This window comes from Peromyscus eremicus, chromosome 14 (assembly GCF_949786415.1).
Source record: "Peromyscus eremicus chromosome 14, PerEre_H2_v1, whole genome shotgun sequence".
Lineage (NCBI taxonomy): Eukaryota > Metazoa > Chordata > Mammalia > Rodentia > Cricetidae > Peromyscus > Peromyscus eremicus.
The window spans coordinates 70030169-70046648 of NC_081430.1; the positions used below are offsets into that span (position 1 = coordinate 70030169).

General features: G+C 44.6%; 1 protein-coding gene across 2 annotated transcripts in view; it reads left to right on the forward strand.

Moving 5' to 3' along the window:
- Daam1 (dishevelled associated activator of morphogenesis 1) overlaps nucleotides 1-16480 on the forward strand; it is a 172730-nt gene that overhangs the window by 125488 nt on the left and 30762 nt on the right. For both annotated transcript variants that reach the window (XM_059278947.1, XM_059278946.1), the window contains exons 6-15: nucleotides 1-78; nucleotides 832-942; nucleotides 1057-1160; nucleotides 2712-2778; nucleotides 2997-3114; nucleotides 3470-3608; nucleotides 3866-3924; nucleotides 7520-7707; nucleotides 8197-8496; nucleotides 8814-8921. The exon at nucleotides 1-78 is cut by the window's left edge and continues 256 nt beyond it. In XM_059278947.1, the coding sequence (XP_059134930.1) occupies nucleotides 1-78; nucleotides 832-942; nucleotides 1057-1160; nucleotides 2712-2778; nucleotides 2997-3114; nucleotides 3470-3608; nucleotides 3866-3924; nucleotides 7520-7707; nucleotides 8197-8496; nucleotides 8814-8921 (1272 nt within the window). The remainder of the gene's footprint in view (nucleotides 79-831; nucleotides 943-1056; nucleotides 1161-2711; nucleotides 2779-2996; nucleotides 3115-3469; nucleotides 3609-3865; nucleotides 3925-7519; nucleotides 7708-8196; nucleotides 8497-8813; nucleotides 8922-16480) is intronic.

Genomic DNA, 16480 nt, shown 5'->3' on the forward strand with positions numbered 1-16480 from the left:
GTTCCCGGGGGTCACAAGAAAGTTCTGCAGGCTATGCTGCACTACCAGAAGTATGCCAGTGAGAGAACCCGCTTCCAGGTAGGGCTCCCACAGGCTTTCTCACTCACCCCACTCTTTATAACGACAAGTGCCTTTCCTGGCCCTGGAGGGGGGTTACTTGATAGTTCCTCCCAGTGCTCACACTTTGTCTGCAAACATTTCCTTTCTCTTAGATTCAAGAACTGGGAATAAAATATGCTTTCTACCATTGGTCATTCTGGGGTCTAAGATATACTGAACTCAAAACTGTGACCCTGGGCTGGAGTATGTGTTGCCCTCACAGAGGGCCTGGGTTCAGTTTTCGGCACCCACGTGAGGATTCACAACCATCCATAGTTCCAGTTCCAGGAGATCTAATGACTTCTGATCTCTGGGCACCAAGCACCCACATGGTGCACATGCGTAGATATAGGGAAGACACATATAAAATAGAAACAAATACATTTAATAAAATAAAATTTAAAACAAAATCTGTGACTGCATCCTCTATATTATGTAGCACACAGCTTTTGAGTCCACTGAATGGAATGTTTCCTGAAAACTTTGCAGGTCATTATTCTTTATTTAGGATCAAAATTAATAGTGAGATTATGTTACCATATTTTTACTCAAAAGTAAAAAGCATGTGGAGACAAGCAAAGTTTCCTGTATTTTATGTCCACCTGCTGTGCACACAGCTGGAAAAGAGTTCACAGCCCCAATCCTGAGTTACAGAGGAGGCTGTCTGCAAATCAGTGTCATTCTGACTAAGTGATATCTGAAAAATTAACTTCCTGTTTGTATAATTGACAGACATTAATTAATGACCTGGACAAAAGCACTGGGCGTTACCGGGATGAAGTGAGTCTCAAGACTGCCATCATGTCCTTCATCAATGCAGTGCTAAGCCAAGGAGCCGGAGTGGTAAGAACTCTGCCCTGCAGTCTTACATGGATAGCATTAAAAACACTTTTCCAGTGTGGTGACTATATAGTGGAAAAACCATAACTTTGTGTTGTGTCCCCCTTTTATTTTCAGGAGAGTTTGGATTTTCGACTCCATCTTCGCTATGAATTTTTGATGTTAGGAATTCAACCTGTTATAGATAAATTAAGGGAACATGAAAATTCAACATTAGACAGGTAAATCATACTTGTTACGGCTTGAGAGGGTCCATGCAGTATCCATCATATGACTCTGTGGCAAATGAAGTGCCAGCCCATGGGCTGCTTCCAGCCTGCCTGTCACATCATGGGCTTGCACAGCCTGTTACTTCAAATTATGGTCTGTTGGTGACTCTTCATCAATGAGGGAAGCAGTGTGGCATAGAGAGCTTCATGTGGCCCAATCTGTTCTGCCATGGTCTCGCTTCTGCTGTGTATCCTGCTGAAGTTACTCACAGTTTCTGAACTTTACTTTTTTTTTGTTTTTGTTTTTGTTTTTGTTTTGTTTTGTTTTGTTTTTTCGAGACAGGGTTTCTCTGTGTAGCTTTGCGCCTCTCCTGGAACTCACTTGGTAGCCCAGGCTGGCCTCGAACTCACGGAGATCCGCCTGGCTCTGCCTCCCGGGTGCTGGGATTAAAGGCATGCGCCACCACTGCCCGGCGAACTTTACTAATTTTAATACCTATAAAAATGGTAATGATGTCGATGGCAGCTGGACTCTAGTTCTGTCGTAAGAACCGCCTCTGAGACCTATGGAATCACTTAGAAACTTTAGTGAGTGCCAGTCTCCAGCCACTGTTCAGTTGCTACCATTTCTGAGGCATCCCCAGCTTGCAGATGCTTGCCTCCGCCGCTGTCTCCCTCATCCACACACCCCAGCATACCCTTCTCCTTGACAGTCAATGGAGCCTAGACATGCTTACCTCGGCCCTTGTACTTAGTGTTTCTTTGGCTTCGAACACCTTTCACAGATGTTCTGATCACTTGCTCCCTTACTCTGCAGAGCACCTGTTTTAACTTCTCTTCCCTTCTCTGTTTCGCCTCCCCTTACCACTGTGTGTTTGTCCTCATAAACTGCATCATCCCTGGACTGCAGAACTCGGAGTGGAGGTTAATGAAAACTCGCACAAGTAAATGAAGCTCACGAATAGTTCTTTTCTGATCTGTAACTCAACAGCAAGTCGAGTGTAGGGGAATGGGCTTGTTTTTCCATGAAAGAGTCAGCAAGTTGAATCTGGACAATTTTTAGATTTGATAAGCATTTATTCACTTGATAATTACTTACTATGTGTGCTATGGGCCCTATGTTTTCTTTCTTTTTTTTTTTTTTCTTATTTTTTTCTCTTATTTAACTCAGATACGTTTTGTTTTTTTCCTTAGGAAAAAACATGATTAAGCAAAGGCATTCTAGTTTTGTTACCATGTTTCTTTTGTAGATAGCTCTAAAAATTAGGAAGGGCCTTTTTAATCTGTCTTTGCTGGACAGAGGGTCGACCCCAGGCCTTACATGTGATGCACTCACTCCCTACTATTCTGTATCCCCTGCCTTTGCTTTCTGAGCCAGGCACTCAACTATGCAGCCAGGCTGGGCTTGAGCTTGGGCTGCTCCTGTATCTACCTCCTGAGTGATGGGTCACATCAGTACACTGCCACAGTGTGCCTAGGCCTACACTTGAACATCCTGAGCCCTTTGTATTTGAGTCTGTGAGATATTCCACTTTTACTAATTTTTGTTCAATTACCTTTCAGGCATTTAGACTTTTTTGAAATGCTCCGGAATGAAGATGAACTAGAATTTGCCAAAAGATTTGAGCTGGTATGTATTCTTATAATTGTTCTGTGTGACTCATCAGATAATAGGGTTTGCCTCTTGAAATGCATGCTCTGTGAGCGGGGCCAGTGCAGCCTGTGAGCAAAGGTGAAGCCCTGTTCTGCTACCTAAGGGTCCACTTGTATCTGTGTGCGTGCACGCTGCCTCTGTTGGGGAATTACAACATTGACATCTGATTCAGGTTTGTTTTCCCTGTGAAATAGGTTCACATAGACACAAAAAGTGCAACTCAGATGTTTGAGCTGACCAGGAAGAGGCTGACTCACAGTGAAGCCTACCCTCACTTCATGTCCGTTCTGCACCATTGTCTCCAGATGCCTTGTGAGTGGTAGGGCTGTGGGAGCCATGGAGAGCGGGAACAGCATCCAGACGGTTCTGTCTTCTCCACAGTACTAACTAAGTTGGGTGCATCCTAGGGACCCCAAGCCACAGCATTGTGGCTTCCCAGTGTTTGTTTCCTCACAGAAAAGGGGCAGTTACAAAATCCTCAAAATGAAATGACCTACAATTTACTTTGATTTCAAAACCAATGCATGCCTCACAACACATGTAGGAAGGGGTGTGGAGTGTGCCTCGTGATCAGATCTGTGTCTCCACGGGTGTCTACTGTTGAAAACTACTCATCCTAATTTACAAACAGCTTGAAGATTGTTTCTATCCCTCTTTTCCGTTTTAGACAAGAGAAGTGGTAACACAGTTCAGTACTGGCTGCTGCTAGACAGAATCATACAGCAAATAGTTATCCAGAATGACAAAGGACAGGACCCCGACTCCACACCTTTGGAAAACTTTAATATTAAGAACGTCGTAAGAATGTAAGTCTCTTCTCACCTTGCTGTCTGTGAGATCATGGTGGCAATGCGAGATCCTCATTTTCCTACGTCAGAATACAGCTGAGACAGATGAAACGTTCTAGGGTCAAAATGAGTTACAAATCAACCCATGAACTATGGCTGAGTGACACCTGGGTTTCACCGAGGAGACTATGCAGCACACTGTGTGTGTGCCCAACACGTTTGGCGATGGGCATGTTTTGTTCTCTGTAACAAGTGTCCCTTTAACTATTCTGCAGGCTGGTTAATGAAAATGAAGTCAAGCAGTGGAAAGAACAGGCAGAGAAAATGAGAAAAGGTAAACGGCAAGGCCCTGGCAGGGGTGGCTGCGCTCTGGGGACCCCTCATCACGGCTTCGGGCTCACTTCTGTGCGTCAGTAGCCTTTCTTTTTCACATCCTAGGGCACTCGGGTTGACCTTTTCAAATCAAACCGTTTAGTTTTCTTGCTGTTTCCCAGGTACTTCATACTTCCATTTTATTATTCTGGAAGTATTTTAGAAAAGACTGGAACATTTACTGCTCAGATTTCATTAATTGAAAACAAAAAAATACAGTGTGGGGTTTGTTTTGTTTTCTTTTTTTAAGGGCTCCTACAATGGCTCAGTGGGTGATACTTGCCTCCGAGCCTGACAGCCTGAGTTTAATCCCCGGGACCCACATAGTGGAAAGGAAGAACTGGCTCTTACCTTTAACTTACACGTATACGTGTGTCCCACGCGCGCATGCGCGCGCACACACACACGCGCACACACACACACACACACACACACACTAAAATTATTTTTTTAAAAGAGTTCATTAGCTCAAGATTTCTTTAAAAACTCATGAGCACGCAAGCCCCTGCCCCACAGCTGCACCTCACTTAAAGTATTTTGGGTTTGAATAAATACCAGAAGCCTAGGATTTCTCCAGACTCTAGAACACAAGCGCAGGCTGAGTACTGGTCTCAGCAGTTCTGTTCTCTCCATGGCTCTGATGCGGCCCCAGTCATAGAAAGCGAAATCCTGCAGAAAGTCAATAGTCACTGTGGAGACATGCTCTGAACGCTAGCAGGCCTGCCACGAGTGGTATTGGAATCTGCCTTTGATGCTGTCAGTCAGCCTCTGACGGGAGAGACATTTGTGGTCCTCCTGGTGCCAGGCACTCGCAGAAGCATACAGCTTCCCTCCCTCCTTCAGAATCTTAGCAAATGGAAATCACCTTTGGGAAAGCAGTCTCTCCTCCCCACTCCTCTCCACACTGGATGATGGACTGTTCCACTTATCACCGCCATTGAGTCACAGCCAGTGAAGTACAGCATCTGATGTTCTGAAACAAGTGGTCCAGAGCTGCCTGAGCACTCCCTCTCCTCACACCACATTTCCTCAGAGCCACTGAGTGGGCAAGACAAAAGTCAGCTCTGCTGTGCTCCCCGTGCCTGCTGCTCACCCACATGGCTCTCAGATCATCTTTACAGTACGTTCAGAATCTGCCGTGGATGGAAGAAGCGAAGCCCTGACTAAGATAAAACGAGAGATTGAGCCATAGAGAAAGAATACAGTCCGTTTTCTAGTCAGCTTCAGCGGCCACCGTTTTTCTGAGGCAGTCTCAGTTTGGGGGTTACCTTGATCAAGTCGGCCTGTGGGCATGACTGTGAGGCATTTTCTTGAATGCAAATTGATGTAGGAGGGCCCAGCTCACTGTGGGCAGTGCCATCCCTAGGCAGGTAGACCTGAGCTGTATAAGAAAGGTAGCTGACTGTGAGCCTGAGGGCAGGCCAGCAAGCAGTGTTTTGTAGTTTATGCTTCAAGCTCCTGGGGAGTTCCTGTACTGACTTCCTTCAGTGATCGATTGTGACCTGGAAGTATAAGATAAAAAAGCACCCTTTCCTCCATAGGATGCTTTAGTCATGTTTATCACAGCTACCAAAAGCAGATGGGAGCAGCCAGTGAGTAGATGGTTAAGAGTGTGCTCTAGAGTGTGTAGGTTTACAGTCAAGAGCACTTGGAACATGAGATTTTGAATTGTCCAATCATACATTCTGAGTCTCTGGTGTTTTGAGCTGTGCTGCTTCTCAGTGGGAGTCTGAACTCCAACCTCCTTCCTGTGAACAATGACATCTTCTTCTCCCCTCTGGTGGTCCCCTCTTCCACAGCGTGGGGAGTGAACCTCACTTGCGGGTTGTTGTGAAGATTAAATTGAAAAGAACTGGAAAGTTAGCATAGTGTCGAGCACATACTAAATATACAACAAATGATAGAAACCATTCCAGGGTTCGGTGGTCGGGTAGTGTGGGAGAAAGTCCCCAAGGTCGGTGGGAAGATGGGGTGAGGCGTGAAGTTTCAATACAACAGATAAGAAGAGAAATTACAGATAAGATGAGTTCTCTTCTGGAAGCTTTAGCTAGCAAAGTTAGATTGAATTTCAAAGGAGGAGATAGGAATTTGGACCTACAAGTGGGAGAATATTTGAGGGAGAAGTCTATGGAGCACAGGACCCTGAGAAGTATTTGTAAAAACTCAGTGAATGGATAGTAAGTGATGTTAGTTTAGGAGACAGTTTTCAGCCTGGCACTTCCTAAACCTGCCGTTACCTCAGGACCATCAAGGAGCCTGTTCTGACCTGTTTCCTAAGCCCTGCCCCCACCTACTATTTAGACTGCTTGCAGAGGGCTTTGGACAGTGATCTTGAAATATTAAGACCGCTCACTGAATCTGAGGCATAGCCGGATTTGTCAAAGGCTAATCATGAAAGAGGGGAAGGAACATTCCTAATCTCTTAATTATCAGTGATGAATGAAGTGGAGAGAGGAGAAGGAAAATGGAACACAGTAAGGTGGGTCAAATGTGGACCAGAAGTCAGGCATCAGGGGAGTGGTAGATGAGATTGAAGGGTTTGGGTTGTAATTTGGAAGCTGACAAAACTCAAGGACTTTTGCAAATTCCAATTTGGGAAGCCATAGAGGAGAGAAGGTCAGAAAGAGACATAAGAGCTTAAACGTGTTATCAAGTTGAGAAGTAGAGACCAGCTGTGTGTAGCTCAGCCTCAGTGGGCTGTATCCCACATGCATTTGTTGATATAAAAAGAAGAGGCATTGAGGACAAGTATGTGAAATAAAAACCTGCAGCCTAAACTTCATCACTTCTCTGTTCCGAAGCCCATCACTCCTGTCAACAGGCTTATAATCATTGGCAGTATGAACACCGTTACTCTGAATTAGATGCCCCGTGTTCCATGACACCACACCTGGGAAAGTTGGTTACCACAGCCCAGAGCTCCTTTTTGTCCTCAGTCCTTGGTTCCCGTGCCTAATCAGCATGGCTACCCTTAAGATACTGAATGCAGAGACAGTAACATTTGCTTCTGATGGTTTTCATAATTGACTGCCAGAGGCAGAAAGGACTTGAGATAGCCTTCCAAGGAAGCAGGAGACATAACTCAGCTCAGAGTGCACACAGGCCTGCCAGCAGCTCTCTGTTGCAGCACAGAATCCTTCTCCTGCTAGGGGGACACTAGCCAACACACTTCATTCCCCAGGGCTGGGCTTCTCGCTGCCCCATTTCTAATGTGTGAGAAGGGGCCTTCTTTTAATAGTCCCTTTCCCTGGGGTAGCTGTTAGGCCACCTCTGTGTCAGGACTCAGAATCAAGATAGCATTCTGCAGGAGAAGTTGCTCAAACGTTGTTCCCTCCCATTTTTAGAACCACGGCCTTGGGGCCTCTTCTTTGGTCTTTCCCGAAATGTAGTTACTAAATTCTTTGGATGAGGCCTTATCCCAGCATGAGCACTGGTTAGCTCTTGAGCTGCCCTTCTGTGGGGAAGAAGATTGGTGCCTAGGGCAAGCTGACCCACAATCTCTACATCATCCGCAGCCCTTTCTGAGGACTGTTTTCCTGCCCCGCTTTCTTGTACAGAACACAATGAGCTGCAGCAGAAGCTGGAGAAGAAGGAGAGAGAATGTGACGCCAAGACCCAAGAGAAGGAGGAGATGATGCAGACCCTGAATAAGATGAAAGAGAAGCTCGAAAAGGAGACTACGGAGCACAAGCAAGTCAAGCAGCAGGTGGCAGACCTCACAGCGCAGCTCCACGAGCTCAGCAGGGTGAGGGCTGAGACCCGGCCTCCTGTTCCGGGGGGATCGGGGCCCTGTTCTCCTGGGCCTGTTGCGCTGGAGTAGACACTTCTGATGGAGGAATGAGCTCTGAAATGTTTCACAGTTGACCTCAGTAGTGGCCTCGAACCACCAGCATCCTGTGGCTTAGGTAGCAGAGGTGGTTTGGGGTTGAGTTTTCACCACCAATCTTGTCCTAAGAACAAAGGAAATCATCCCGTTAGCTGCTTAGCAAAGGGGTGCCATGAATACCAAACTGTAGGATGGCGCAAGTGAGCGAGAGAAAGGCTCCACCGACAAGCACTTATGTGTCAAAAGACGAGAGGGTCCAGGAAAGTCCGTTTGACTTACCCACCTTTGAAACCCACGTTCTGGCAAATGTGGGTACACTGTTGCCTGTCCCTTAGATGAGATTAGATTCTTGAAGTCTTCCAATGAGTTTTCTTCTTTCATTGATTCTTCTTGATCTTCTCTTTCCAGAGGGCTGTCTGTGCTTCAGTCCCAGGAGGACCCTCACCTGGAGCCCCAGGGGGACCCTTTCCTTCCTCGGGGCTGGGATCTCTTCTCCCTCCCCCACCGCCCCCACTTCTTCCAGGTGGAGCCCTTCCTCCTCCACCACCTCCCCTCCCTCCTGGGGGTCCTCCTCCTCCCCCAGGGCCTCCTCCCTTAGGGGGACTCCTGCCACCTCCCGGTGCTCCAGTGAGTCTGACACTCAAGAAGAAAAACATTCCCCAGCCCACCAATGCGCTCAAGTCTTTCAACTGGTCTAAGCTGCCTGAGGTAAGCCATTTGTTCCCGTGTTCCATTAGCGATCAGTGCACGGTACCTGAAGCTCAGTGTTCTCACAGAGGGGGGGATGTCCCTGCTGCTGGATAGCCTGGCCATCTAGTGTGGACTCAGGGTTCTCCCCATCTCCTGTCTTAGCTGGTAATGTCTCTGAAATAATTACACATGGTTTCAAACCAGCTCGCCAAAGCATCCTGTAGAATTAAAAATTTGGAATAGTAGTACTTTTAAAAAAAAAAACAAAAACCAAAAACACTTTTTTTTTTCTGTATGACTGTCAATCATAGACTTTGTTAACTTGATGTTTCTAGAACAAATTGGAAGGAACAGTATGGACCGAAATCGATGATACCAAAGTCTTCAAAATTCTAGACCTTGAAGACCTAGAAAGAACTTTCTCTGCCTACCAAAGACAGCAGGTAACACGTGCCTTCCAGATGCCCCGAAGTACTGTGTCCTTATGCATGATCCCTGGGCCGTCTGCTGGAACCGTGACACACAAGCACTTTGGTGCTCAGGATGTTTGCTCTCCCCTGATGTGTTCCTGCAGAGCGGCATAACTACATGTCCATGTGTGTGTCCAGTGGCCATCAGCGCATGCTAACCACTTGAAGGCATGTGGACTCTCTGTGGAGAAGCTTCCTTTCATAGTATATGCCCAAGGTCTTCTTTCTATATGTACAGAGAGCACTGTATCTTGTCTGTGCCTATTCAAATCTAAGAAAAATAGTGTCACCTTACAGTATTTATTTCTGAAACCGTTCTGGCTTATCAAATGGTTAGTCTCAGAATCCAAATGCTTTTTGGACTGGATGGACTCTTTAGAAGTATGGGGTTTTGTAAAAACTATAATTTGGCAGCTAAATAGACTCTACAGAGGAGTTTGAACCAAATGTCATGAACATTATAGGTTCATTAGTGGGGTTGCCCAAGCTGAGCAAGTGTGAAAATGTCAATGATACCAGTAGAGCCAGAGAAGCTACTACTAACACTTCCATAATGGTAGAAGAACATGTGGTGTGGTGCCCACTGTCTACACACACTGATGAGGCCTGCTCATATCTGTGTAGACTCTCACGTTGCTCTAGAGGGCTTCCTCCAAAGGTCTAAAGTGTAGGCCAAAAGTTAGAACATGGTAGCTAGATATAGAGAGTTCAGGGGAACAAAGAAAAGGTGAGGCAAAATCAACCAGAGTCCTGGAGAAGGGAAAATTGAGCCCAGGAGTGTGGAGAGAAAGGTTCTTAAGGCAGACTAAAGGAGAGGACCTGTGAACAGTGCACACTGCATTTGGATGGGCAAACACAAGTGCTGGGCATCTGCACAGGGGTGTCCTGAGGGCTTAAATAAGCAGAAGACTTCCTGCTCTGCTTTCTTGGCTCAGTCCCTCAGAAGGACTGTCTCAAAAAAGAAGTGCTGGGCACCAAGGAGATGGACAGAGGCTACAGAGAAACTAAGCTGGCATCTCTTTTCAAGATGGTTTCTCATGTGGCTACCTGGGAGACGGGGTGTTTATTCACTAGAGGACTTTGCTGGAAGAGAGGGTAAGCGTCTGTGCAGGGCCTTTTGCGCTGGTTCAGTGGGATAAGAAAGTAAAGTTATTTGCCTGCCATGGTGCATGAAGCCCTCAGCCCTCAGCCAGCCCCTTCATAAGTGAGAAGATGCCATGCTGAGCGCTCTAGGCACCAAGTAAGGGGAGGTGATGATAAGGGAGGTAAGGGCTTGTTCAGAAGAGAACAGTACACTTTACATTTCAAAGAACAAACGAAGGTGTGTTCAGAACCCTTGTCCTGTAGCTCCTGTGCCCATAGTCGTCCCTCATTGGCTGCTGGTGCCTCTTCTGTCTCTGATGGCCTAGGAAGGAGGCTCCTGCATCTTGGCATAACATTTTAGCAGATTTCCAAGTAATTCAAGTAATCCTCTGATCTGGCTACAAGTCCCATTTCCTTCAGACTTGAGGCTGTCTGAGGTGAAGGTTTGGAAACTCAGGAAAGTGGATGAGATGGAGATGAAAGCTGCAGATATTCCACACAGTGCATTCAAGTCTGAGCATGTCGGTTGCATTTGTGAGGAAGGCAGGTAACGGTTGAAAGGTCCAAGTTTCTAAGCCTCATAATTAACTGGCTCTCAGCAGAAAGCACAGAAGGGTGCTGCCAAATGCTCTGGGACAGATATGTGGACAGTGTTCAAGAGTTCTGGGAGACACAATTGCAGAAAGCTCTGCAACTGAGTAACTGTCTCCTAGCAACCACCACTGTTTAAGTAGTCAGTAGTCATCCCTGACAGCATGGACCAAATGTTTCAGTTCTTCCTAACATGGGTAGACTGGTGAGGAGCATGGGCATCACTATTTCCAGCAATACTTTCTGAAGAACAATTTCAGCACACCCGCTCCACTTGAGTATTTTAAATATTCCCTTCTGCTATAAAAATAGAAGAGAAACCATCACTCTATTTTCTAAATGAGGGTAACTTGAGCCATTTCATTGCATTTACATTGTTGAGAGTCAGAAAATGAAAAGCTACGGGCATTTTTATTGTAATATGTAGATCAGAGTAAATGAGGTGGAGTGCCTGTCACTTGACTAGTCTCTCATCCCAGAGCAGCAACAGCAAAGACCTGTGCATGTTCATTCCAGGCGTGGTAACACATTGTGCAATTAGCACCACATTTAAACTGCTCTTTTTTTTTTTTTTTTTGGTTTTTTGAGACAGGGTTTCTCTGTGTAGTTTTGCGCCTTTCCTAGAACTCACTTTGGAGACCAGGCTGGCCTCGAACTCACAGAGATCCGCCTGGCTCTGCCTCCCAAGTGCTGGGATTAAAGGTATGCGCCACCACCGCCTGGCTTTAAACTGCTCTTATTTCTAGTACCAAATGAATACTGAGAACTCATCTTTTCTGTGTCATCTCTTTCCTTCATATAAAGCCATGAAACTGGTCAAATTCTGGACTTCAGCCATTTGTTTGTGTAGATGAATTTTTTAGGCAGGCAGAGGAACACAAAAACATCAGTACCATAGGACCCTCAGAGCCTAATTTGGAGATAACACAGCAGTATCAAATTAGCATGATTTAAATAAGGAGTGACACTTTGGGAATGTATATATGCATGTATATATAAACACACATCTACATAAATATATAAATTTGATTATATTTATATACTTATATAAAATATATCAATTGATTTGAGAATTATTCTATCATTAAAATTAAGTATTTAGTTTGTCTCCTTTATATATGAACTGTGTCAAAGGATTCAAATGATTCAAATACATTCAACCTTTACATAGGATCACAATATAATTATAGTATAAAGCAGAGATGGGAAAAACCATAAGTAACTGTCATAGGGACCAAGATGGTGGTCACTATTGAAAACTAGCTATGTTTCTGGCACTAGGTGATATAAACAGTTCTTAATCACATCAACCCTAAAATTTAATGCTCAAGGAGCTCCTGTACTTACTTTCTTATTCAATTCTCACCCCAGCTCTAGGAGGGACGTAATATTCTGATGTTACAGATACTGAAAGTAGGGCTTAGTGTGTGTACTCAGTATCCCAACAGGTGACACCCAGGAGTACAGAGTGCAGAGTTCTCGGTCTCTCTTTGTTCTCTAATCTGTGCTTTATTCATTACCACTACCAGACTGTGGGGAGTGGGTTTTTTTAAGTGCATGCATTAAAGGTGTAGAGAGCCGATTATGTAAGCTTATGCCTCCCATGAAATGGAGTTAATAGCGTGCAGCTATTCCCCTGTGCACATTCCACAAGTTCATTTGAAAGTCAATCCCTTGAATCTGAAGACCTTTTTCTCATTGGAACTACGTTACACATGATCTCCAGGATAGCCACAAGAGACTAGTTTTTAATACCTAACATTAGATGCTGTGTAATAATTTTACTAAGATAAAGGTGAGTAGTCCTCACATCTGTAATGGGAAATTTTCATCTTGACATGCTATCAATTCATATCTATGCAGTCAGATAGAAGGAAAATGAGCTAAAAACACTGCATTTGCCTGGAAGTAGTATTACTCTTTAGCAGCTCACTAGCAGCTCACAGTGTCTCCCTCCTTCTTGCCCTTTGCCTGAGGACAGTTCTTTTAGGAGCCTGTGCTCACCATAGAGTGTACCATTTCAAAGCCACCCTCCTTTGACTTAGGGAACAAAGGAGAGCTCCTGGCCCAGGCTCCTTTCTCCATTCTCCAGCTCTCCTGCGAGAGTGTAGTATTGTAAGTCCTCAGGGTCTCATGTGGAATATCCAGGTGAGCTACAGGTTCCTTATGAATCATAAAGGAATTTTTCCTTTTTTACATTTCTTTTTTACACTTAACTTAGTCTGCATCTGATTTTCACATTGAAAAAAATCATTTAACAGGTTTTTTTTTTTCTTCAACCATGTCAATTTTCTTGTTCTGCTTTGGCTTTGCAGCACTGGGGACAGAGTCTCAGGGCTTTATGCACACACACTAAGCAAGTGCTCTGTCACTGAGCTGTAGCTCCAGGTCCCCATCATCGCAATTCTCAGTCTTAGTACTTAAAGACAAGAAAAACTGTGACAAGTGCTGTTGCATTTGTTCATTGTTTTTTAACTGTAGCGCTGGAGAGATGGCTTAGTAGGTAAAGTCACTTGCCACCAAGCCAAATGACCTGAGTTCAAACCCTGGGACCCATGTGGTAGTAGGGGAGAGCAGACTTCCACAATTGTCTTCTGCCTCTATGCATATGTTATGGCATGGGGGTACCCATGTACACACGCACACATACACACACAACACACACACATACATAAAAATAAGTAAACCTAATTTTTAAGTGTAGTTTGAGGGTCTATACCTAGTTTCCATGGTAAGAGTTAGCAAATACAAGATTGTATGTAATTATTAGCATATGTTTCAATTTGAAAGGATTAAGATCCATTCATGTAAGGATTATCATTGTCTATGCAAGGTTGAGCCATCATTTCTTTGTGAAACCATTTACAGTAGTTTACAAGCATTGGTCCCTGAAAATACAAATACCAACTTCATATTTATATTCCAAGATCTTTATATTACCCTTTGATTTCTGAGGGAATAGAATTGCAAACAGAATCTTAACATGAAATGAACCTGGGAGTTTCATTATTTCTAGTGTGCCCTGCCTAATAAAACCCATCCCATTTGTGATTTTATTTGTAATATGCTGATTATGGGGTCTTCACAATTAGTGTTGTCTTAAGGCTAGCAATTACCTAACCCATGTGGCATTCCTCACCCTCTCTGGAAAGATACGATGTATCACTTAGCTAATTAGCGCCATGCTTATTGCTGTTCATGGTTACAAATGGAAGATGCGGACCAGCCACTCTAGCACTCAGCCAAAAGAAGAGCAGAGTGGGAAAATGACTCGTCAGTTCTAAAGCTAAAACAGTTAGGCCTTGTGTGTGCTTCTAGATTTGGGGCGGATAACGATGTGTCGGATACTGCATAGGAAGTTTAACTTGCCTTATCACATTTACCCCTCACATTGATAAAAGACTGTAGACGGTTCACCTCAGGGCATACAGCCAGGAAATGACAGCCAGCTGCCTGATTCCATAGACTGTCATGCCAGAGGTCAGATGTCTTCCTTTCCCAACAGTGAATGAATTTTGGGTGTAACGTGAGGTCCTAGAAGCCTTCATAAAAATTTCTCTTTTGAAGAGTAGATAGTGAGAGCAGGATCTAATCTAAAGGAGTACTTTCTCTTCGGTTAAGCTGACTTCATAGAATTCATTTTACCAAAGCCTTCTGCCCTTAACACTGTTTTTCTGGAAGAGTCCTAAAGAGCCTCAGAGTAGAAAATCTGAATCATAACAGGGACAAAAGAAAACTAGGATATCAGGCACAAGACAAGTTTCTTGTGGTTATCAGCTTGCTTTTTAAATGCCTTTCCAGCGAAGTAGTCCTCCCAGTGTGGGCAGACCAAGGGGAGGACTCACTCTGTTTCCCACTAGAAGAATGTTCGTCTGTCTAAAACTGGCCTTGGCAGTGCTGCCGAGACCAGGGAGACCTGAAGGAATCTGCTGAGCAAATGCTAGTGCACACACAGGCGGCCTGAAAGCTGTGGTGTGTTTGTGCACGGAAGCTTTGCTCATTCCTGCCCTGTGAAAGTATGCAGGAAAAGCTACCGCTTTCTTGTAGCATACCATTAGCTCCTCTTTCCCATCTTCGCTCCAAGCCTTTTCTAAAAACTCTTTCAAGAAGGAGCTGTCACCTTGTATGCTTGACCAGCCCAGAGACCCCTGAGACATGCCTACCAGTAACTGCGCCAGTGGTTTCTCAATAGCATGTGCTGTGCCCTCTGCCACCCCCCACACACACACACACATACACACAGCACCTGCTGCCGTGGTTTGGACCCTCTAGGGTACTCGAGCTAGCCTTACTTAGGTTGTTCCACTTACTTTTCTTAACTCTTCCTTATGATACAAGAAGACAGGTTATTTCCACCAAAAGAAAAGCACATTTTCTATAGCAGTGGCCATTGTTCAGTCATACTGATTAATTTAATTGGCAATCTCTGCTTTAACTAAAAATTCAACATGGTGGCTGGGAGTGTAGTTCAATGGTAGAGTATTTGCCTAATGTGTGCACAGGCCTTGGTTTTGAGCACCATGTGCACGTGTGTGTGTGTGTGTGTGTGTGTGCGCGCGCGTGTGTGTGCGCGTGTGTGCGCGTGCACGCGCGCATGTACCACGTGTGTACATGCATATACCACATTGCATAAATGGGAGCCTGGTGGTTGTTTTAAAGAAGACTTGTACTCCTAGCTTGTCCTTCTAAGCCCTTTTCTTTTCTGAATCTGATTTGCTACCACTGGAAACGGTATGTAGCAAATGCCATCTGTTGTCTTTCTTTACACCAAATGTCTGGTACTGTGATCTTTACTATATCTTCAGCCAGACGGGCTCACTTGAGTTCATGACTGCAAGGCAGGAAGCGTCTCCTGCTTTCTCCCCTGCACCACCAGTTAGTTCCTTGACTGCTTTGACTTTCCCCATTTGCTGCTCTGGTTTCTGAACTGCATGTATCTGATTTGCTTTTTCTATGCCTCTGCCATGGCTGTAGGAGTTCTTTGTGAACAGTAACTCCAAGCAGGTAAGTAAGCTACTGTATAACCCTTACTTAACGCAACTCCTTGGCTCACTGGAAGCTTGAAATGCCCCGGCTATCTTGTTAGATAGTGTAATTCAATGCCTAGTGGTTCCTCTTCGGGATTCGACTCTTAACTGGACTGTCTAGAAGTATGCCTGAAATCTGAGCACAAGAGACCTTTGCTGTTTAGCCCCCTGGTGCTCCATTATTGGTTCAAACTGCCTTGGCTTCCTAAACTGTTACACAGTTCAAAAGCTTTCTGGTTTCTTTATATTTTTTAAATGCCATAATACGTTTTTAAAAGTCTCTAACCACTAATGAAATAAGTTGGCTACTTACCAAGTTAGTCTATGTTCTCACCTTGAACTTTGTGTTAATATAATGCCTCACATGTATTTTGCATCTAATTGTTTTATACCCGTGTTGCCTTAGTTATGTCTGGCCATCATGAATGAATATGTAAATAAAATATGCTAGTGTTTGCTTATTAATTCAGGTAACTAAAGAGATTTCTTCAACTGCCCCCTCTCCATTGTCCTTCTGTCAGGCTTGGGAAATGCAAGGTACATTTGGCCTTTGGGAACTTCCTGTTAGACATGAAGGCGTTTGGTGGTTTTATTGCTCAGCTTTCTTGGCTGCTAAGTTTGCAGATGGTTCTGGGGTGAATGTGCCCTGTAAATAAATGACTGGACCAGTAATGACAAGGCTCTGCTGAGCTTGATTCACAGTGACAGTTCTTCCGTCCGCTGTCCGTAGAGATTTGAGGGACAAAAGGATGGCACCTCTCACTGATAATTTATGCACGTTTCACATCTTCAACTTGGAAGCATTCTGTTCTTCTAAATAATGCTTTTTCA